The 23,227-nt window shown below is 58.9% G+C and overlaps 1 protein-coding gene across 1 annotated transcript in view; it reads right to left on the reverse strand.

Moving 5' to 3' along the window:
• LOC137352857 (POU domain, class 2, transcription factor 2-like) overlaps positions 1-23,227 on the reverse strand; it is a 153,225-nt gene that overhangs the window by 108,007 nt on the left and 21,991 nt on the right. The window contains exon 7 of the mRNA XM_068018709.1: positions 21,886-21,952. Within this exon, the coding sequence (XP_067874810.1) occupies positions 21,886-21,952 (67 nt within the window). The remainder of the gene's footprint in view (positions 1-21,885; positions 21,953-23,227) is intronic.

The following is a 23,227-nucleotide window of genomic DNA, read 5'->3' on the forward strand; positions in this document are numbered from 1 at the left end:
CCTGTACCAGTCCCTCATCCTGTACCAGTCGCTCACCCTGTACCAACACTCTCCCTGCACCAGTCCCTCTCCCTGTACCAGTCCCTCATACTGTGCCAGTCGCTCACCCTGTACCGACATTCTCCCTGCAACAGTTCCTCTCACTGTACCAGTCCCTCATCCTGTACCAGTCCCTCTCCCTGTATCAACCCTCTCCGTGAACCAGTCCCTCATCCTGTAGCAGTCGCCCTCCCTGTACCAGTCCCTGACACTGTACCAACCCTCTCCCTGAAACAGTCCCTTCCCCTGTACCAGTCTCAAACCCTGTACCAGTCCCTCCCCCTGTACCAGTCCCAAACCCTGTACCAACACTCTCCCTGAACCAGTCCCTCACCCTGTACCAGTCCCTAACCCTGTACCAACTCTCTCCCTGAACCAGTCCATCTTCCTGTTCCAGTCCCTAACCCTGTACCAACCCTCTCCCTGAACCAGTCCCTCATCCTGTAGCAGTCGCCCTCCCTGTACCAGTCCCTGACACTGTACCAACCCTCTCCCTGAAACAGTCCCTTCCCCTGTACCAGTCTCAAACCCTGTACCAGTCCCTCCCCCTGTACCAGTCCCAAACCCTGTACCAACCCTCTCCCTGAACCAGTCCCTCACCCTGTACCAGTCCCTAACCCTGTACCAACTCTCTCCCTGAACCAGTCCATCTTCCTGTTCCAGTCCCTAACCCTGTACCAACCCTCTCCCTGAACCAGTCCCTCATCCTGCAAAAGTCCCTCACCCTGTACCAGTCCCACACCCTGTACCAACCCTCTCCCTGAACCAGTCCCTCCCCCTGTACTAGTCCCTCAGCATGTACCAGTCCCTCACCCTGTACCAACCCTCTCCCTGAACCAGTCCCTCATCCTGTACCACCATTCTCCCCGGACCAACCCTCTCCCTGAACCAGTCTCCCACCCTGTACCAGTCCATCACCCTGTACCAGTCCCTCATCCTGTACCAACCCTCTGCCTGAACCAGTCCCTCACCCTGTCCAAGTCCCTCACCCTGTACCAACTCTCTCCCTGAACCAGTCCCTCACCCTGTACCAGTCCCTCACCCTGTACCAGTCCCAAACCCTGTACCAACCCTCTCCCTGAACCAGTCCATCTTCCTGTCCCAGTTCCTCACCCTGTACCAAAACTCTCCCTGTACCAACACTCTCCCTGCACCAGTCCCTCTCCCTGTACCAGTCCCCCACACTGTACCAACCCTCTCCCTGCACCAGTCCCTCTCCCTGCACCAGTCCCTCACCCTGTACAGTCCCTCACCCTGTACAGTCCCTGACCCTGTAGCAGTCCCCAATACTGTCCCAGTCCCTCACCCTGTACCAGTCACTCACCCTGTACCAAAACTCTCCCTGTACCAAAACTCTCCCTGTACCAGTCCCTCATACTGCACCAGTCCCTCACCCTGTACCAGTCCCTCATCCTGTACCAGTCGCTCACCCTGTACCAACACTCTCCCTGCACCAGTCCGTCTCCCTGTACCAGTCCCTCATCCTGTCCCAGTCCCTCTCACTGTACCAGTCCCTCTCCCTGAACCAGTCCCTCTCCCTGCACCAGTCCCTCTCCCTGAACCAGTCCCTCATCCTGTACCATTCCCTCACCCTGTACCAGTCCCACACCCAGTAACAGTCGCCATCCCTGTACCAGTCCGTCACACTGTACAAGTCCCTCACCCTGAACCAGTCCTTCATCCTGTACCACCACTCTCCCCAGACCAACCCACTCCCTGAACCAGTCCTTCATCCTGTACCACCACTCTCCCCAGACCAACACTCTCCCTGAACCAGTCTCTCACCCTGTACCAGTCCATCACCCTGTACCAGTCCATCACCCTGTACCAACCCACTCCCTGAACCAGTCCCTCACCCTGTACCAGTCCCTCACCCTGTACCAACCCTCTCACTGAACCAGTCCCTCATCCTGTACCAGTCCCTCATCCTGTACCAACCCTCTCCCTGAACCAGTCCCTCTTCCTGTACCAGTCCCTCATCCTGCACCAGTCCCTCACCCTGTACCAGTCCCACACCCTGCACCAACCATCTCCCTGAACGAGTCCTTCACCCTGTACCAGTCCCACACCCTGTACCAACCCTCTCTCTGAACCAGTCCCTCACCCTGTACCACCCCCCTCCCTGGAACAACCCTCTCCCTGAACCAGTCTCTCACCCTTTACCAGTCCATCACCCTGTACCAGTCCCTCATCCTGTACCAGTCCCTCACCCTGTACCAACACTCTCCCTGCACCAGTCCCTCTCCCTGTAACAGTCCCTCATCCTGTACCGGTCCCTCACCCTGTACCAGTCCCTCTCCCTGTACCAGTCCCTCATCCGGTACCAGTCCCTCACCCAGTACCAACACTCTCCCTGTACCAGCCCCTCACCCTGTATCAGTCACTCTCCCTGTACCAGTCCCTCATCCTGTACCAGTCCCTCTCCCTGAACCGGACCCACACCTTGTACCAACCCTCTCCCTGAAACAGTCCCACCCCCTGTACCAGTCCCTCAGCATGTACCAGTCCCTCATTCTGTACCAGTCCCTCAGCATGTACCAGTCCCTGATCCTGTACCAACCCTCTCCCTGAACCAGTCCCTTCCCTTGTACCAGTCCCTGATCCTATACCAGTCCCTCACCCTGAACCAGTCACTCTCCCTGAACCAATCCCTCATCCTGTACCAGTTCCTCACACTGTACCAACCCTCTCCCTGTACCAACCCTCTCCCTGCACCAGTCCCTCTCCCTGCACCAGTCCCTCATCTTGTACCAGTCCCTCATCCTGTACCAGTCCCCATCCCTGGACCAGTCCCTCTCCCTGCACCAGTCACTCATCCTGTACCAGTCCTTCTCCCTGTACCAGTCCTTCTTCCTGTACAAGTCCCTCATCCTGTACCAGTCCCCCTCCCTGTACCAGTCCCTCACACTGTACCAGTCCCTCATCTTGTACCAGTCCCTCATCCTGTACCAGTCCCTCATCCTGTACCAGTCCCTCACCCAGTACCAACACTCTCCCTGCACCAGTCCCTCTCCCTGTAAACAGTCCCTCATCTTGTACCAGTCCCTCATCCTGTACCAGTCCCCATCCCTGGACCAGTCCCTCACCCTGCACCAGTCACTCATCCTGTACCAGTCCTTCTTCCTGTACAAGTCCCTCATCCTGTACCAGTCCCCCTCCCTGTACCAGTCCCTCACACTGTACCAGTCCCTCATCAGGTACCAGTCCCTCACCCAGTACCAACACTCTCCCTGTACCAACCCATTCCCAGCACCAGTCCTTCTCCCTGTACCAGTCCCTCACCCTGTACCAACACTCTCCCTGCACCAGTCCCTCTCCCTGTAACAGTCCCTCATCCTGTACCAGTCCCTCTCCCTGTACCAGTCCCTCATCCGGTACCAGTCCCTCACCCAGTACCAACACTCTCCCTGTACCAGCCCCTCACCCTGTATCAGTCCCTCTCCCTGTACCAGTCCCTCATCCTGTACCAGTCCCTCTCCCTGTACCAGTCCCTCATCCTGTACCAGTCCCTCTCCCTGTACCAGTCCCTCATCCTGTACCAGTCCCTCTCCGAGTACCAACACTCTCCCTGAACTAGTCCCTCATCCTGTACCAGTCGCCCTCCCTGTACCAGTCCCTGACACTGTACCAACCCTCTCCCTGAAACATTCCCTTCCCCTGTACCAGTCCCACACCCTGGACCAGTCCCACACCCTGTACCAGTCCCACACCCTGTACCAACCCTCTCCCTGAACCAGTCCATCTTCCTGTCCCAGTCCCTCATCCTGCACCAGTCCCTCACCCTGTACCAGTCCCACACCCTGTACCAACCCACTCCCTGAACCAGTCCCTCATCCTGTACCACCACTCTCCCCGGACCAACCCTCTCCCTGTACCAGTCCATCACCCTGTACCAACCCTCTCCCTGAACCAGTCCCTCATCCTGAACCAGTCCATCTTCCTGTCCCAGTCCCTCACCCTGTACCAGTCCCACACCCTGTACCAACCCACTCCCTGAACCAGTCTCTCCCCCTGTTCCAGTCCCTCAGCATGTACCAGTCCCTCACCCTGTACCAACCCTCTCCCTGAACCAGTCCCTCATCCTGTACCACCACTCTCCCCGGACCAACCCTCTCCCTGAACCAGTCCCTCATCCTGTACCACCACTCTCCCCGGACCAACCCTCTCCCTGTACCAGTCCATCACCCTGTACCAACCCTCTCCCTGAACCAGTCCCTCATCCTGAACCAGTCCATCTTCCTGTCCCAGTCCCTCATCCTGCACCAGTCCATCACCCTGTACCAGTCCCTCACCCTGTACCAACCCTCTCCCTGAACCAGTCTCACACCCTGTACCAGTCCATCACCCTGTACCAGTCCCTCACCCTGTACCAACCCTCTTCCTGTCCCAGTCCCTCACCCTGTACCAGTCCCTCACCCTGTACCAACCCTCTCCCTGAACCAGTCTCACACCCTGTACCAGTCCCTCATCCTGTACCAGTCCCTCACCCTGTACCAACCATCTCCCTGAACCAGTCCCTCATCCTGTACCAGTCCCTCATCCTGTACCAACCCTCTCCCTGAACCAGTCTCACACCCTGTACCAGTCCATCACCCTGTACCAGTCCCTCATCCTGTACCAACCCTCTCCCTGAAGCAGTCCCTCTTCCTGTCCCAGTCCCTCACCCTGTACCAGTCCCTCACCCTGTACCAACCATCTCCCTGAACCAGTCCCTCATCCTGTACCAGTCCCTCACCCTGTACCAACCCTCTCCCTGAACCAGTCTCACACCCTGTACCAGTCCATCACCCTGTACCAGTCCGTCACCCTGTACCAACCCTCTTCCTGTCCCAGTCCCTCACCCTGTACCAGTCCCTCACCCTGTACCAACCCTCTCCCTGAACCAGTCTCACACCCTGTACCAGTCCCTCATCCTGTACCAACCCTCTCCCTGAAGCAGTCCCTCTTCCTGTCCCAGTCCCTCACCCTGTACCAGTCCCTCACCCTGTACCAACCATCTCCCTGAACCAGTCCCTCATCCTGTACCAGTCCCTCATCCTGTACCAACCCTCTCCCTGAACCAGTCCCTCTTCCTGTCCCAGTCCCTCACCCTGTACCAGTCCCTCACCCTGTACCAACCCTCTCCCTGAACCAGTCTCACACCCTGTACCAGTCCCTCATCCTGTACCAACCCTCTCCCTGAAGCAGTCCCTCTTCCTGTCCCAGTCCCTCACCCTGTACCAGTCCCTCACCCTGTACCAACCATCTCCCTGAACCAGTCCCTCATCCTGTACCAGTCCCTCATCCTGTACCAACCCTCTCCCTGAACCAGTCCCTCTTCCTGTCCCAGTCCCTCACCCTGTAGCAGTCCCTCACCCTGTACCAACCCTCTCCCTGAACCAGTCCCTCATCCTGTACCAACCCTCTCCCTGAACCAGTCCCTCATCCTGTACCAGTCCCTCATCCTGTACCAACCCTCTCTCTGAACCAGTCCCTCATCCTGTACCAGTCCCTCACCCTGTACCAACCCTCTCCCTGAACCAGTCCCTCATCCTGTACCAGTCCCTCATCCTGTACCAACCCTCTCCCTGAACCAGTCCCTCTTCCTGTCCCAGTCCCTCACCCTGTACCAGTCCCTCACCCTGTACCAACCCTCACCCTTTACCAGTCCCTCACCCTGTACCAGCCATCTTCCTGAACCAGTCCCTCATCCTGTACCAGTCCCTCATCCTGTACCAACCCTCTCCCTGAACCAGTCTCACACCCTGTACCAGTCCCTCATCCTGTACCAGTCCCTCACCCTGTACCAACCCTCTCCCTGAACCAGTCTCACACCCTGTACCAGTCCCTCATCCTGTACCAACCCTCTCCCTGAACCAGTCCCTCTTCCTGTCCCAGTCCCTCACCCTGTACCAACCATCTCCCTGAACCAGTCCCTCATCCTGTACCAACCCTCTCCCTGAACCAGTCCCTCTTCCTGTCCCAGTCCCTCACCCTGTACCAGTCCCTCACCCTGTACCAACCCTCACCCTGTACCAGTCCCTCACCCTGTACCAACCATCTCCCTGAACCAGTCCCTCATCCTGTACCAGTCCCTCATCATGTACCAACCCTCTCCCTGAACCAGTCCCTCTTCCTGTCCCAGTCCCTCACCCTGTACCAGTCCCTCACCCGGTACCAACCCTCTCCCTGAACCAGTCTCACACCCTGTACCAGTCCCTCATCCTGTACCAACCCCCTCCCTGAACCAGTCCCTCTTCCTGTCCCAGTCCCTCACCCTGTACCAGTCCCTCACCCTGTACCAACCATCTCCCTGAACCAGTCCCTCATCCTGTACCAGTCCCTCATCCTGTACCAACCCTCTCCCTGAACCAGTCCCTCTTCCTGTCCCAGTCCCTCACCCTGTACCAGTCCCTCACCCTGTACCAACCCTCTCCCTGAACCAGTCTCACACCCTGTACCAGTCCCTCATCCTGTACCAACCCTCTCCCTGAACCAGTCCCTCTTCCTGTCCCAGTCCCTCACCCTGTACCAGTCCCTCACCCTGTACCAACCCTCTCCCTGAACCAGTCTCACACCCTGTACCAGTCCCTCATCCTGTACCAACCCCCTCCCTGAACCAGTCCCTCTTCCTGTCCCAGTCCCTCACCCTGTACCAGTCCCTCACCCTGTACCAACCATCTCCCTGAACCAGTCCCTCATCCTGTACCAGTCCCTCATCCTGTACCAACCCTCTCCCTGAACCAGTCTCACACCCTGTACCAGTCCCTCACCCTGTACCAACCCTCTCCCTGAACCAGTCTCACACCCTGTACCAGTCCATCACCCTGTACCAGTCCCTCACCCTGTACCAACCCTCTCCCTGAACCAGTCTCACACCCTGTACCAGTCCATCACCCTGTACCAGTCCCTCACCCTGTACCAACCCTCTCCCTGAACCAGTCCCTCACCCTGTACCAGTCCCACACCCTGTACCAACCGTCTCCCTGAACCAGTCCCTCATCCTGTACCAGTCCCTCTTCCTGTACCAACCCTCTCCCTGAACCAGTCCCTCTTCCTGTCCCAGTCCCTCACCCTGTACCAGTCCCTCACCCTGTACCAACCCTCTCCCTGAACCAGTCTCACACCCTGTACCGGTCCCTCATCCAGTACCAACCCTCTCCCTGAAGCAGTCCCTCTTCCTGTCCCAGTCCCTCACCCTGTACCAGTCCCTCACCCTGTACCAACCATCTCCCTGAACCAGTCCCTCATCCTGTACCAGTCCCTCATCCTGTACCAACCCTCTCCCTGAACCAGTCCCTCTTCCTGTCCCAGTCCCTCACCCTGTACCAGTCCCTCACCCTGTACCAACCCTCTCCCTGAACCAGTCCCTCATCCTGTACCAGTCCCTCATCCTGTACCAACCCTCTCCCTGAACCAGTCCCTCATCCTGTACCAGTCCCTCACCCTGTACCAACCCTCTCCCTGTACCAGTCCCTCATCCTGTACCAGTCCCTCATCCTGTACCAACCCTCTCCCTGAACCAGTCCCTCTTCCTGTCCCAGTCCCTCACCCTGTACCAGTCCCTCACCCTGTACCAACCCTCACCCTGTACCAGTCCCTCACCCTGTACCAACCATCTCCCTGAACCAGTCCCTCATCCTGTACCAGTCCCTCATCCTGTACCAACCCTCTCCCTGAACCAGTCCCTCTTCCTGTCCCAGTCCCTCACCCTGTACCAGTCCCTCACCCTGTACCAACCCTCTCCCTGAACCAGTCTCACACCCTGTACCAGTCCCTCATCCTGTACCAACCCTCTCCCTGAACCAGTCCCTCTTCCTGTCCCAGTCCCTCACCCTGTACCAGTCCCTCACCCTGTACCAACCCTCTCCCTGAACCAGTCCCTCTTCCTGTCCCAGTCCCTCACCCTGTACCAGTCCCTCACCCTGTACCAACCCTCTCCCTGAACCAGTCCCTCATCCTGTACCAGTCCCTCATCCTGTACCAACCCTCTCCCTGAACCAGTCCCTCTTCCTGTCCCAGTCCCTCACCCTGTACCAGTCCCTCACCCTGTACCAACCATCTCCCTGAACCAGTCCCTCATCCTGTACCAACCCTCTTCCTGAACCAGCCCCTCTTCCTGTCCCATCCCTCACCCTGTACCAAAACTCTCCCTGTACCAGTCCCTCATCCTGCACCAGTCCCTCACCCTGTACCAGTCCCACACCCTGTACCAACCCTCTCCCTGAACCAGTCTCTCCCCCTGTTCCAGTCCCTCATCCTGTACCAGTCCCTCACCCTGTACCAACCCTCTCCCTGAACCAGTCCCTCATCCTGTACCACCACTCTCCCCGGACCAACCCTCTCCCTGTACCAGTCCATCACCCTGTACCAGTCCCTCACCCTGTACCAACCCTCTCCCTGAACGAGTCCCACACCCTGTACCAACCCTCTCCCTGAACCAGTCCCTCACCCTGTACCAGTCCCACACCCTGTACCAACCATCTCCCTGAACCAGTCCCTCACCCTGTACCAGTCCCACACCCTGTACCAACCCTCTCCCTGAACCAGTCCCTCTTCCTGTCCCAGTCCCTCACCCTGCACCAGTCCCTCACCCTGTACCAAAACTCTCCCTGTACCAGTCCCTCAACCTGCACCAGTCCCTCACCCTGTACCAGTCCCATACCCTGCACCAACCCTCTCCCTGAACTAGTCCCTCACCCTGTACCAGTCCATCACCCTGTACCAACCTGCTCACTGTACCAGTCCCTCACCCTGTACCAGTCCCTCATTCTGTACCAGTCCCTCTCCCTGGACCAGTCCCTGATCCTGTACCAACCCTCTCTCTGAACCAGTCCCTCCCCTTGTACCAGTCCCTCATCCTGTACCAGTTCCTCACACTGTACCAACCCTCTCCCTGTACCAACCCTCTCCCTGCATCAGTCCCTCTCCCTGTACCAGTCCCTCATCTTGTACCAGTCCCTCATCCTGTACCAGTCCCCATCCCTGTACCAGTCCCTCTCCCTGTACCAGTCCCTCTCCCCGCACCAGTCCCACACCCTGTACCAGTCCCTCACCCTGTACCAGTCCCTCTCCCTGGACCCATCCCTCTCCTGTACCAGTCCCACACCCAGTACCAGTCGCCCTCCCTGTACCAGTCCCTGACACTGTACCAACCCTCTCCCTGAACCAGTCCCTCCCGCTGTACCAGTCCCACACCCTGTACCAGTCCCTGACACTGTACCAACCCTCTCCCTGAACCAGTCCCTCCCACTGTACCAGTCACACACCCTGTACCAGACCCTCCCCATGTACAAGTCCCTCACCCTGTACCAAACTGCTCCCTGTACCAACCTGCTCCCCCTACCAGTCTCTCACCCTGTACCAACCCTCTCCCTGAACCAGTCCCACACCCTGTACCAACCCTCTCCCTGTACCAGTCCCTCCCCCTGTACCAGTCCCACACCCTGTTCCAGTCCCTGACACTGTGCCAACCCTCTCCCTGAACCAGTCCCTCCCCCTGTAACAGTCCCACATCCTGTACCAGTCCCTCCCCCTGTACCAGTCCCTCACCCTGTACCAAACTGCTGCCTGTCCCAACCTGCTCCCCCTATCAGTCTCTCACCCTGTACTAACCTGCTCCCTGTACCACTCCCTCTCCCTGTACCAGTCCCTCACCCTGTACCAGTCCCACACCCTGTACCAACCCTCTCCCTGTACCAGTCCCTCACCCTGTACCAACCCTCTCCCTGAACCCGTCCCTCTCCCTGTACCCGGCACTCACCCTGTCCCAGCCCCTCACCCTATACCAGTCCCACACCATGTACCAGTCCCTCACACTGTACCCATCCCTCTCCCTGTACCCATACCTCCCCCTGTACCCGTCCCTCTCCCTCTACCCGTCCATCACCCTGTACCAGTCCCTCACCCTGTACCAGTCCATCTCCCTGGACCCGTCCGCCACCCTGTACCAGTCCCTCACCCTGTACCAGTCCCACACCCTGTACCAGTCCCTCTCCCTGTACCCGTCCTTCACCCTGTACTACTCCCTCACCCTGTACCCGCCCCTCACCCTGTACCAGTCCCTCTCCCTGTACCCGTCCCTCTCCCTGTACCCGTCCTTCACCCTGTACCAGTCCCACACCCTGTACCCATCCCTCACCCTGCACCTGTCCCTCACCCTGCACCCGTCCCTCACCCTGTACCAGTCCCTCACCCTGTACCCGTCCCAAACCCTGTACCAGTCCCCCACCCTGTACCCGTCCCTCTCCCTGTACCCGTCCCTCACCCTGTACCAGTCCCTCTCCCTGTACCAGTACCTCACTCAGGACCAGTCCCTCTCCCTGTACCAGTCTGTCACCCTGTACCAGTCCCACACCCTGTACCCGTCCCTTTCCCTGTACCAGTCCCTCACACTGTACCCATCCCTCACCCTGTACCAGTCCATCACCCTGTACCTGTCCCTCACCCTGTACCCGTCCCTCTCCCTGTACCAGTCCATCACCCTGTACCTGTCCCTCACCCTGTACCCGTCCCTCACCCTGAACCAGTCCCTCACCCTGTACAAGTCCCTCTCCCTGTACCAGTCCCTCTCCCTCTACCAGTCCCTAACCCTGTACCAGTCCCTCTCCCTGTACCAGTCCCTTACCCTGTACTAGTCCCTCTCCCTGTACTAGTCCCTCTCCCTGTACCAGTCCCTCACCCTGTACCAGTCCCTAACCCTGTACCAGTCCCTCTCCCTGTACCAGTCCCTTACCCTGTACTAGTCCCTCTCCCTGTACCAGTCCCTCTCCCTGTACCAGTCCCTAACCCTGTACCAGTCCCTCTCCCTGTACCAGTACCTTACCCTGTACTAGTCCCTCTCCCTGTACCAGTCCCTCTCCCTGTACCAGTCCCTCACCCTGTACCAGTCCCTCACCCTGTACTAGTCCCTCTCCCTGTACCAGTCCCTCTCCCTGTACCAGTCCCTCACCCTGTTCCAGTCCCTCACCCTGTACTAGTCCCTCTCCCTGTACCAGTCCCACTCCATGTACCAGTCCCTCACCCTGTACCAGTCCCTCACCCTGTACTAGTCCCTCTCCCTGTACCAGTCCCACTCCATGTACCAGTCCCTCACCCTGTACCAGTCTGTCACCCTGTACCAGCCCCTCACCCTGTATCAGTCCTTCTCCCTGTATCCGTCCCTCACCCTGTACCAGCCCCTCACCCTGTACCAGTCCCACACCCTGTACCCTCCCTCACCCTGTACCAGCCCCTCACCCTATACCAGTCCCACATCCTGAACCAGTCCCTCTCCCTGTACCAGTCCCTCTCCCTGTACCAGTCCCTCACCCGGTACCAGTCCCTCTCCCTGTACCAGTCCCTCTCCCTTTACCAGTCCCTCTCCCTGTACCAGTCCCTCACCCTGTACCCGTCCCACACCCTGTACAAGTCCCACACCCTGTACAAGTCCCACACCCTGTACCATTCCCACTCCCTGTACCAGTCCCTCACCCTGTACCCGTCCCTCACCCTGTACCATTCCCACTCCCTGTACCATTCCCTCTCCCTGTACCATTCCCTCTCCCTGTACCATGCCCACTCCCTGTACCATTCCCTCTCCCTGTACCATTCCCTGTCCCTGTACCATGCCCACTCCCTGTACCATTCCCTCTCCCTGTACCATGCCCACTCCCTGGACCAGTCCCACTCCCTGTACCAGTCCCCCACCCTGTACCCGTCCCTCTCCCTGTACCCGTCCCTCACCCTGTACCAGTACCTCACTCAGTACCAGTCCCTCACTCAGGACCAGTCCCTCTCCCTGTACCAGTCTGTCACCCTGTACCAGTCCCACACCCTGTACCCGTCCCTTTCCCTGTACCAGTCCCTCACACTGTACCCATCCCTCACCATGTACCCGTCCCTTTCCCTGTACCAGTCCCTCACACTGTACCCATCCCTCACCCTGTACCCGTCCCTCACCCTGTACCCGTCCCTCACCCTGTACCCGTCCCTCACCCTGTACCAGTCCCACACCCTGTACCAGTCCCTCTCCCTGTACCAGTCCCACACCCTGTACAAGTCCCTCACCCTGTACCCGTCCCTCACCCTGTACCCGTCCCTCACCCTGTACCAGTCCCACACCCTGTACCAGTCCCTCTCCCTGTACCAGTCCCACACCCTGTACAAGTCCCTCTCCCTGAACCAGTCCCTCATCCTGTACCAGTCCCTCTCCCTCTACCAGTCCCTAACCCTGTACCAGTCTCTCTCCCTGTACCAGTCCCTTACCCTGTACTAGTCCCTCTCCCTGTACCAGTCCCTCTCCCTGTACCAGTCCCTCTCCCTGTACCAGTTCCTTAACCTGTACTAGTCCCTCTCCCTGTACCAGTCCCTCTCCCTGTACCAGTCCCTCACCCTGTACCCGTCCCACACCCTGTACAAGTCCCACACCCTGTACAAGTCCCACACCCCGTACCAGTCCCTCTCCTTGTACCAGTCCCTCTCCCTGTACCAGTCCCACACCCCGTACCAGTCCCTCTCCCTGTACCAGTCCCTCTCCCTGTACCAGTCCCACACCCTTTATCAGTCCCTCTCCCTGTACCAGTCCCTCTCCCTGTACCAGTCCCACACCCTGTATCAGTCCCTCACCCTGTACCAGTCCCTCTCCCTGGACCCATCCCTCACCCTGTACCATGCCCACTCCCTGTACCAGTCCCTCTCCCTGTACCATTCCCACTCCCTGTACCATTCCCACTCCCTGTACCAGTCCCTCTCCCTGTACCATTCCCACTCCCTGTACCATTCCCTCTCCCTGTACCAGTCCCTCTCCCTGTACCCGTCCCTCACCCTGTACCATTCCCACTCCCTGTACCATGCCCACTCCCTGTACCATTCCCTCTCCCTGTACCATGCCCACTCCCTGGACCAGTCCCTCTCCCTGTACCAGTCCCTCACCCCGTACCCGTCCCTCACCCTGTACCCGTCCCTCACCCTGTACCATGCCCACTCCCTGTACCATTCCCTCTCCCTGTACCATGCCCACTCCCTGTACCATGCCCACTCCCTGTACCATTCCCTCTCCCTGTACCATGCCCACTCCCTGGACCAGTCCCTCACCCTGTACCCGTCCCTCACCCTGTACCAGTCCCTCACCCTGTACCCGTCCCTCACCCTGTACCCGTCCCTCACCCTGTACCAGTCCCTCTCCCTGTACCCGTCCCTCACCCTGTACCCGTCCCTCACCCTGTACCATGCCCACTCCCTGTACCATTCCCTCTCCCTGTACCAGTCCCACTCCCTGTACTATTCCCTCTCCCTGTACTATTCCCTCTCCCTGTACTATTCCCACTCCCTGTACCAGTCCCTCTCCCTGTACCCGTCCCTCACCCTGTACCAGTCCCTCACCCTGTACCCGTCCCTCACCCTGTACCATGCCCACTCCCTGTACCATTCCCTCTCCCTGTACCAGTCCCACTCCCTGTACCATTCCCACTCCCTGTACCATTCCCACTCCCTGTACCATTCCCTCTCCCTGTACCAGTCCCTAACCCTGTACCAGTCCCTCACCCTGTACCCGTCCCTCACCCTGTACCATTCCCACTCCCTGTACCATGCCCACTCCCTGTACCATTCCCTCTCCCTGTACCAGTCCCTAACCCTGTACCAGTCCCTCACCCTGTACCCGTCCCTCACCCTGTACCAGTCCCACTCCCTGTACCATTCCCACTCCCTGTACCAGTCCCACTCCCTGGACCAGTCCCACTCCCTGTACCATTCCCTCTCCCTGTTCCAGTCCCTAACCCTGTACCCGTCCCTCACCCTGTACCATGCCCACTCCCTGTACCATTCCCTCTCCCTGTACCAGTCCCTAACCCTGTACCCGTCCCTCACCCTGTACCAGTCCCACTCCCTGGACCAGTCCCACTCCCTGTACCATTCCCTCTCCCTGTACCAGTCCCTAACCCTGTACCCGTCCCTCACCCTGTACCAGTCCCTCACCCTGTACCCGTCCCTCACCCTGTACCATGCCCACTCCCTGTACCAGTCCCTCTCCCTGAACCATTCCCACTCCCTGTACCATTCCCACTCCCTGTACCCGTCCCTCACCCTGTACCATGCCCACTCCCTGTACCATTCCCACTCCCTGTACCAGTCCCTCACCCTGTACCAGTCCCTCTCCCTGTACCAGTCCCTCACCCTGTACCCGTCCCTCACCCTGTACCATTCCCACTCCCTGTACCATTCCCTCTCCCTGTACCAGTCCCTCTCCCTGTACCAGTCCCTCACCCTGTACCCGTCCCTCACCCTGTACCATTCCCTCTCCCTGTACCAGTCCCTCACCCTGTACCCGTCCCTAACCCTGTACCAGTCCCTCTCCCTGTACCATTCCCTCTCCCTGTACCAGTCCCTCTCCCTGAACCATTCCCACACCCTGTACCATTCCCTCTCCCTGTACCATTCCCACTCCCTGTACCATTCCCTCTCCCTGTACCAGTCCCTCTCCCTGTACCAGTCCCTCACCCTGTACCCGTCCCTCACCCTGTACCATTCCCTCTCCCTGTACCAGTCCCTCACCCTGTACCCGTCCCTAACCCTGTACCAGTCCCTCTCCCTGTACCATTCCCTCTCCCTGTACCAGTCCCTCTCCCTGTACCATTCCCTCTCCCTGTACCAGTCCCTCACCCTGTACCCGTCCCTCACCCTGTACCATGCCCACTCCCTGGACCAGTCCCACTCCCTGTACCATTCCCACTCCCTGTACCAGTCCCTCACCCTGTACCCGTCCCTCACCCTGTACCATGCCCACTCCCTGTACCAGTCCCTCACCCTGTACCATGCCCACTCCCTGTACCAGTCCCTCTCCCTGAACCATTCCCTCTCCCTGTACCAGTCCCTAACCCTGTACCCGTCCCTCTCCCTGTACCCGTCCCTCACCCTGTACCAGTCCCTCACCCTGTACCCGTCCCTCTCCCTGTACCCGTCCCACTCCCTGGACCAGTCCCTCTCCCTGTACCCGTCCCTCACCCTGTACCCGTCCCTCACCCTGTACCCGTCCCTCACCCTGTACCATGCCCACTCCCTGTACCAGTCCCTCTCCCTGAACCATTCCCTCTCCCTGTACCAGTCCCTCACCCTGTACCCGTCCCTCACCCTGTACCCGTCCCTCACCCTGTACCAGTCCCTCACCCTGTACCCGTCCCTCACCCTGTACCCGTCCCTCACCCTGTACCATTCCCACTCCCTGTACCATTCCCTCTCCCTGTACCATGCCCACTCCCTGGACCAGTCCCTCTCCCTGTACCCGTCCCTCACCCTGTACCATGCCCACTCCCTGTACCAGTCCCTCACCCTGTACCATTCCCACTCCCTGTACCATTCCCTCTACCTGTACTATTCCCTCTCCCTGTACCCGTCCCTCACCCTGTACCAGTCCCTCACCCTGTACCCGTCCCTCACCCTGTACCCGTCCCTCAGCCTGTACCATTCCCACTCCCTGTACCATTCCCTCTCCCTGTACCATGCCCACTCCCTGGACCAGTCCCTCACCCTGTACCATGCCCACTCCCTGGACCAGTCCCTCACCCTGTACCCGTCCCTCACCCTGTACCAGTCCCTCACCCTGTACCCGTCCCTCACCCTGTACTCGTCCCTCACCCTGTACCAGTCCCTCTCCCTGTACCCGTCCCTCACCCTGTACCCGTCCCTCACCCTGTACCAGTCCCTCTCCCTGTACCAGTCCCTCACCCTGTACCATTCCCACTCCCTGTACCAGTCCCTCTCCCTGTACCAGTCCCTCACCCTGTACCATGCCCACTCCCTGTACCATGCCCACTCCCTGGACCAGTCCCTCACCCTGTACCCGTCCCTCACCCTGTACCAGTCCCTCACCCTGTACCCGTCCCTCACCCTGTACCCGTCCCTCACCCTGTACCATGCCCTCTCCCTGTACCATTCCCACTCCCTGGACCAGTCCCTCACCCTGTACCCGTCCCTCACCCTGTACCAGTCCCTCACCCTGTACCCGTCCCTCACCCTGTACCCGTCCCTCACCCTGTACCAGTCCCTCTCCCTGTACCCGTCCCTCACCCTGTACCCGTCCCTCACCCTGTACCCGTCCCTCACCCTGTACCAGTCCCTCACCCTGTACCATTCCCTCTCCCTGTACCCGTCCCTCACCCTGTACCCGTCCCTCACCCTGTACCCGTCCCTCTCCCTGTACCCGTCCCTCACCCTGTACCATTCCCACTCCCTGTACCATTCCCTCTCCCTGTACCATGCCCACTCCCTGGACCAGTCCCTCACCCTGTACCATGCCCACTCCCTGGACCAGTCCCTCACCCTGTACCCGTCCCTCACCCTGTACCAGTCCCTCACCCTGTACCCGTCCCTCACCCTGTACCCGTCCCTCACCCTGTACCAGTCCCTCTCCCTGTACCCGTCCCTCACCCTGTACCCGTCCCTCACCCTGTACCAGTCCCTCTCCCTGTACCAGTCCCTCACCCTGTACCATGCCCACTCCCTGGACCAGTCCCTCACCCTGTACCCGTCCCTCACCCTGTACCAGTCCCTCACCCTGTACCCGTCCCTCACCCTGTACCCGTCCCTCACCCTGTACCAGTCCCTCACCCTGTACCAGTCCCTCTCCCTGTACCCGTCCCTCACCCTGTACCAGTCCCTCACCCTGTACCCGTCCCTCACCCTGTACCCGTCCCTCACCCTGTACCAGTCCCTCTCCCTGTACCCGTCCCTCACCCTGTACCCGTCCCTCACCCTGTACCAGTCCCTCTCCCTGTACCAGTCCCTCACCCTGTACCATGCCCACTCCCTGGACCAGTCCCTCACCCTGTACCCGTCCCTCACCCTGTACCAGTCCCTCACCCTGTACCCGTCCCTCACCCTGTACCCGTCCCTCACCCTGTACCAGTCCCTCACCCTGTACCAGTCCCTCTCCCTGTACCCGTCCCTCACCCTGTACCCGTCCCTCACCCTGTACCAGTCCCTCTCCCTGTACCAGTCCCTCACCCTGTACCATGCCCACTCCCTGGACCAGTCCCTCACCCTGTACCCGTCCCTCACCCTGTACCAGTCCCTCACCCTGTACCCGTCCCTCACCCTGTACCCGTCCCTCACCCTGTACCCGTCCCTCACCCTGTACCAGTCCCTCTCCCTGTACCCGTCCCTCACCCTGTACCCGTCCCTTACCCTGTACTAGTCCCTCTCCCTGTACCAGTCCCTCACCCTGTACCATGCCCACTCCCTGGACCAGTCCCTCACCCTGTACCCGTCCCTCACCCTGTACCAGTCCCTCACCCTGTACCCGTCCCTCACCCTGTACCCGTCCCTCACCCTGTACCATGCCCTCTCCCTGTACCATTCCCACTCCCTGGACCAGTCCCTCACCCTGTACCCGTCCCTCACCCTGTACCAGTCCCTCACCCTGTACCCGTCCCTCACCCTGTACCCGTCCCTCACCCTGTACCAGTCCCTCTCCCTGTACCCGTCCCTCACCCTGTACCCGTCCCTCACCCTGTACCCGTCCCTCACCCTGTACCCGTCCCTCACCCTGTACCAGTCCCTCACCCTGTACCATTCCCTCTCCCTGTACCAGTCCCACTCCCTGTACTATTCCCTCTCCCTGTACTATTCCCACTCCCTGTACCAGTCCCTCTCCCTGTACCCGTCCCTCACCCTGTACCCGTCCCTCACCCTGTACCAGTCCCTCACCCTGTACCATTCCCTCTCCCTGTACCAGTCCCACTCCCTGTACTATTCCCTCTCCCTGTACTATTCCCACTCCCTGTACCAGTCCCTCTCCCTGTACCCGTCCCTCACCCTGTACCAGTCCCTAACCCTGTACCATTCCCTCTCCCTGTACCATGCCCACTCCCTGTACCATTCCCTCTCCCTGTACCATTCCCTCTCCCTGTACCCGTCCCTCACCCTGTACCAGTCCCTAACCCTGTACCAGTCCCTCACCCTGTACCAGTCCCTCACCCTGTACCCGTCCCTCACCCTGTACCCGTCCCTCACCCTGTACCAGTCCCTCACCCTGTACCCGTCCCTCACCCTGTACCAGTCCCTCACCCTGTACCCGTCCCTCACCCTGTACCAGTCCCTCACCCTGTACCCGTCCCTAACCCTGTACCAGTCCCTCACCCTGTACCAGTCCCTCACCCTGTACCATTCCCTCTCCCTGTACTATTCCCTCTCCCTGTACTATTCCCTCTCCCTGTACTATTCCCACTCCCTGTACCAGTCCCTCTCCCTGTACCCGTCCCTCACCCTGTACCAGTCCCTCACCCTGTACCCGTCCCTCACCCTGTACCATGCCCACTCCCTGTACCATTCCCTCTCCCTGTACCATTCCCTCTCCCTGTACCATGCCCACTCCCTGGACCAGTCCCCCACCCTGTACCCGTCCCTCTCCCTGTACCCGTCCCTCACCCTGTACCAGTCCCTAACCCTGTACCAGTCCCTCACCCTGTACCAGACCCTCACCCTGTACCCGTCCCTCACCCTGTACCCGTCCCTCACCCTGTACCAGTCCCTCACCCTGTACCAGTCCCTCACCCTGTACCAGTCCCTCACCCTGTACCCGTCCCTAACCCTGTACCCGTCCCTAACCCTGTACCAGTCCCTCACCCTGTACCCGTCCCTCACCCTGTACCAGTCCCTCACCCTGTACCCGTCCCTCACCCTGTACCAGTCCCTCACCCTGTACCCGTCCCTAACCCTGTACCAGTCCCTCACCCTGTACCAGTCCCTCACCCTGTACCCGTCCCTCACCCTGTACCAGTCCCTCACCCTGTACCCGTCCCTCACCCTGTACCAGTCCCTCACCCTGTACCCGTCCCTCACCCTGTACCAGTCCCTCACCCTGTACCCGTCCCTAACCCTGTACCAGTCCCTCACCCTGTACTATTCCCTCTCCCTGTACTATTCCCTCTCCCTGTACTATTCCCACTCCCTGTACTATTCCCTCTCCCTGTACTATTCCCACTCCCTGTACTATTCCCTCTCCCTGTACTATTCCCTCTCCCTGTACTATTCCCACTCCCTGTACTATTCCCTCTCCCTGTACTATTCCCACTCCCTGTACTATTCCCTCTCCCTGTACTATTCCCTCTCCCTGTACTATTCCCTCTCCCTGTACTATTCCCACTCCCTGTACCAGTCCCTCTCCCTGTACCCGTCCCTCACCCTGTACCAGTCCCTCACCCTGTACCCGTCCCTCACCCTGTACCATGCCCACTCCCTGAACCATTCCCACTCCCTGTACCAGTCCCCCACCCTGTACCCGTCCCTCTCCCTGTACCCGTCCCTCACCCTGTACCAGTCCCTAACCCTGTACCAGTCCCTCACCCTGTACCCGTCCCTCACCCTGTACCAGTCCCTAACCCTGTACCAGTCCCTCACCCTGTACCCGTCCCTCACCCTGTACCAGTCCCTCTCCCTGTACCATTCCCTCTCCCTGTACCAGTCCCTAACCCTGTACCAGTCCCTCTCCCTGTACCATTCCCTCTCCCTGTACCATTCCCTCTCCCTGTACCATTCCCTAACCCTGTACCAGTCCCTCTCCCTGTACCATTCCCTCTCCCTGTACCATTCCCACTCCCTGTACCAGTCCCTCTCCCTGTACCATGCCCACTCCCTGTACCATTCCCTCTCCCTGTACCATTCCCACTCCCTGGACCAGTCCCTCACCCTGTACCAGTCCCTCACCCTGTACCCGTCCCTCTCCCTGTACCCGTCCCTAACCCTGTACCAGTCCCTCTCCCTGTACCAGTCCCTCTCCCTGTACCATTCCCTCTCCCTGTACCATTCCCACTCCCTGGACCAGTCCCACTCCCTGTACCAGTCCCTCACCCTGTACCCGTCCCTCTCCCTGTACCCGTCCCTAACCCTGTACCAGTCCCTCTCCCTGTACCATTCCCTCTCCCTGTACCATTCCCTCTCCCTGTACCATTCCCTCTCCCTGTACCATGCCCACTCCCTGTACCAGTCCCTCTCCCTGTACCAGTCCCTAACCCTGTACCATTCCCTCTCCCTGTACCATTCCCTCTACCTGTACCATTCCCTCTCCCTGTACCATTCCCTAACCCTGTACCAGTCCCTCTCCCTGTACCATTCCCTCTCCCTGTACCATTCCCACTCCCTGTACCAGTCCCTCTCCCTGTACCATGCCCACTCCCTGTACCATTCCCTCTCCCTGTACCATTCCCACTCCCTGGACCAGTCCCTCACCCTGTACCAGTCCCTCACCCTGTACCAGTCCCTCACCCTGTACCCGTCCCTCTCCCTGTACCCGTCCCTAACCCTGTACCAGTCCCTCTCCCTGTACCAGTCCCTCTCCCTGTACCATTCCCTCTCCCTGTACCATTCCCACTCCCTGGACCAGTCCCACTCCCTGTACCAGTCCCTCACCCTGTACCCGTCCCTCTCCCTGTACCCGTCCCTAACCCTGTACCAGTCCCTCTCCCTGTACCATTCCCACTCCCTGTACCATTCCCTCTCCCTGTACCAGTCCCCCACCCTGTACCCGTCCCTCTCCCTGTACCCGTCCCTCACCCTGTACCAGTACCTCACTCAGTACCAGTCCCTCACTCAGGACCAGTCCCTCTCCCTGTACCAGTCTGTCACCCTGTACCAGTCCCACACCCTGTACCCGTCCCTTTCCCTGTACCAGTCCCTCACACTGTACCCATCCCTCACCCTGTACCCGTCCCTTTCCCTGTACCAGTCCCTCACACTGTACCCATCCCTCACCCTGTACCCGTCCCTCACCCTGTACCCGTCCCTCACCCTGTACCCGTCCCTCACCCTGTACCAGTCCCACACCCTGTACCAGTCCCTCTCCCTGTACCAGTCCCACACCCTGTACAAGTCCCTCTCCCTGAACCAGTCCCTCATCCTGTACCAGTCCCTCTCCCTCTACCAGTCCCTAACCCTGTACCAGTCTCTCTCCCTGTACCAGTCCCTTACCCTGTACTAGTCCCTCTCCCTGTACCAGTCCCTCTCCCTGTACCAGTCCCTCTCCCTGTACCAGTTCCTTACCCTGTACTAGTCCCTCTCCCTGTACCAGTCCCTCTCCCTGTACCAGTCCCTTACCCTGTACTAGTCCCTCACCCTGTACTAGTCCCTCTCCCTGTACCAGTCCCTCTCCCTGTACCAGTCCCTCACCCTGTACCCGTCCCTCACCCTGTACAAGTCCCACACCCTGTACAAGTCCCACACCCCGTACCAGTCCCTCTCCCTGTACCAGTCCCTCTCCCTGTACCAGTCCCACACCCTGTATCAGTCCCTCACCCTGTACCAGTCCCTCTCCCTGGACCCATCCCTCACCCTGTACCCGTCCCTCACCCTGTACCAGTCCCACTCCCTGTACCAGTCCCTCTCCCTGTACCAGTCCCTTACCCTGTACTAGTCCCTCACCCTGTACTAGTCCCTCTCCCTGTACCAGTCCCTCTCCCTGTACCAGTCCCTCACCCTGTACCCGTCCCTCACCCTGTACCCGTCCCACACCCTGTACAAGTCCCACACCCTGTACAAGTCCCACACCCTGTACAAGTCCCACACCCCGTACCAGTCCCTCTCCCTGTACCAGTCCCTCACCCTGTACCAGTCCCTCACCCTGTACCAGTCCCTCACCCTATACCAGTCCCTCACTCAGTACCAGTCCCTCTCCCTGTTCCAGTCCCTCACCCTGTACCAGTCCCTCTCCCTGTACCGTTCTCTCTCACTGTACCTGTCCCACTCCCTGTACCCGTCCCACTCCCTGTACCATTCTCTCTCACTGTACCGGTCCTTCTCGCTGTCTCAGTCCCTCCCCCTGTACTAGTCCCTCACCCTGTGCCAATGTGACATGATGTTCCACTCACTGATTGTTGTGCAGTTATCATTTTCCTTTACCTGTTGTGCTGAGACTGTTTGTGCCCTGTGACACTGGGTGGCTCATGCCTGTCGGCTGTGGAGAGACCTGAATGGGAGGGAGACAGGGACAAAGGTTAGAGTTGACATTTGAAGACACAGGACGTTGAGGGGAGTAAGTGTAGTCTGGTGCCAGTCAATGTAGAGAGCAGTTGCTGGAGTCTGCAATGACAATACTGAGCAGGGTTGGAACCAACAGGAAATGAAAAGTAGAACGGCTGGACAGTTCGTGTTTGCTCACATTCACCCATCACCATCTGTCCTATCTCAACAGTTTTGGCTCCCAGGAAGATAATATCATGATTTGAAAGTTCTCCTCTTTGTGTTATGGTTCCTCCTTGCCTCCTTCACCTGTCCCTATATCTCTCACCTCCTCGAATTCTGGTCGCTTGAGAAGCACGAATTTTAATCACTCCTCCATTGGTCACGTGCCTCCAACAGCTGCTGCCCGAAGCGTGGGAATTACCTCACTCATCTGTCCTCCTTGACGTCACTCCTTCTGTGACCAAGCTTTGTGTCACCTGTCCTAATCTCCCCTTCTATGTCTCAGGGAGTCCATATTCACCTGATAATCATTCACGGGAAGCAACATAGGATGTTTTACTACATTAAAGGTGCTAGATCAATGCAGGCTGTTCTTCCTCGACTCACCGACTAACATCCTATCAATCAGATTCCCACAGCCCTGCAACAGCATGGAACATCGAGCACAGAAACACTCCATTCAAACAGGCCTTGCCGGTATTTCTGCTCCGCACCAATGTCATCCCACACAACATCAACCAACTCAATCGGCATATCCGTCTACAACTTCCTCATACTGTCTCTGTGATCTGTAACTCACACTCTCTGAGACTGTAACTCTCAGTCTCTGGGACGGTAATGCTCACTCTCTGAGACTGTAACGCTCACTCTCTGGGGATTATAACTCTCCTTCTCTGGGGACTGTAACTCTCACTCTCTGAGACTGTAACGCTCACTCTCTGGGACTGTAACTCACACTCTCTGGGGATTATAACTCTCCTTCTCTGGGGACTGTAACTCTCACTCTCTGGGACTGTAACTCTCACTCTCTGGGACTGTAACTCTCACTCTCTGGGGATTATAACTCACCTTCTCTGGGGACTGTAACTCTCACTCTCTGAGACTATAACGCTCACTCTCTGGGACTGTAACTCTCACTCTCTGGGACTGTAACTCTCACTCTCTGGGGATTACAACTCTCCTTCTCTGGGGACTGTAACTCTCACTCTCTGGGACTGTAACTCTCACTCTCTGGGGATTATAACTCTCCTTCTCTGGGGACTGTAACTCTCACTCTCCG

The sequence above is a fragment of the Heterodontus francisci genome, chromosome 39 (assembly GCF_036365525.1).
Source record: "Heterodontus francisci isolate sHetFra1 chromosome 39, sHetFra1.hap1, whole genome shotgun sequence".
NCBI classification, from domain to species: Eukaryota; Metazoa; Chordata; class Chondrichthyes; order Heterodontiformes; family Heterodontidae; genus Heterodontus; species Heterodontus francisci.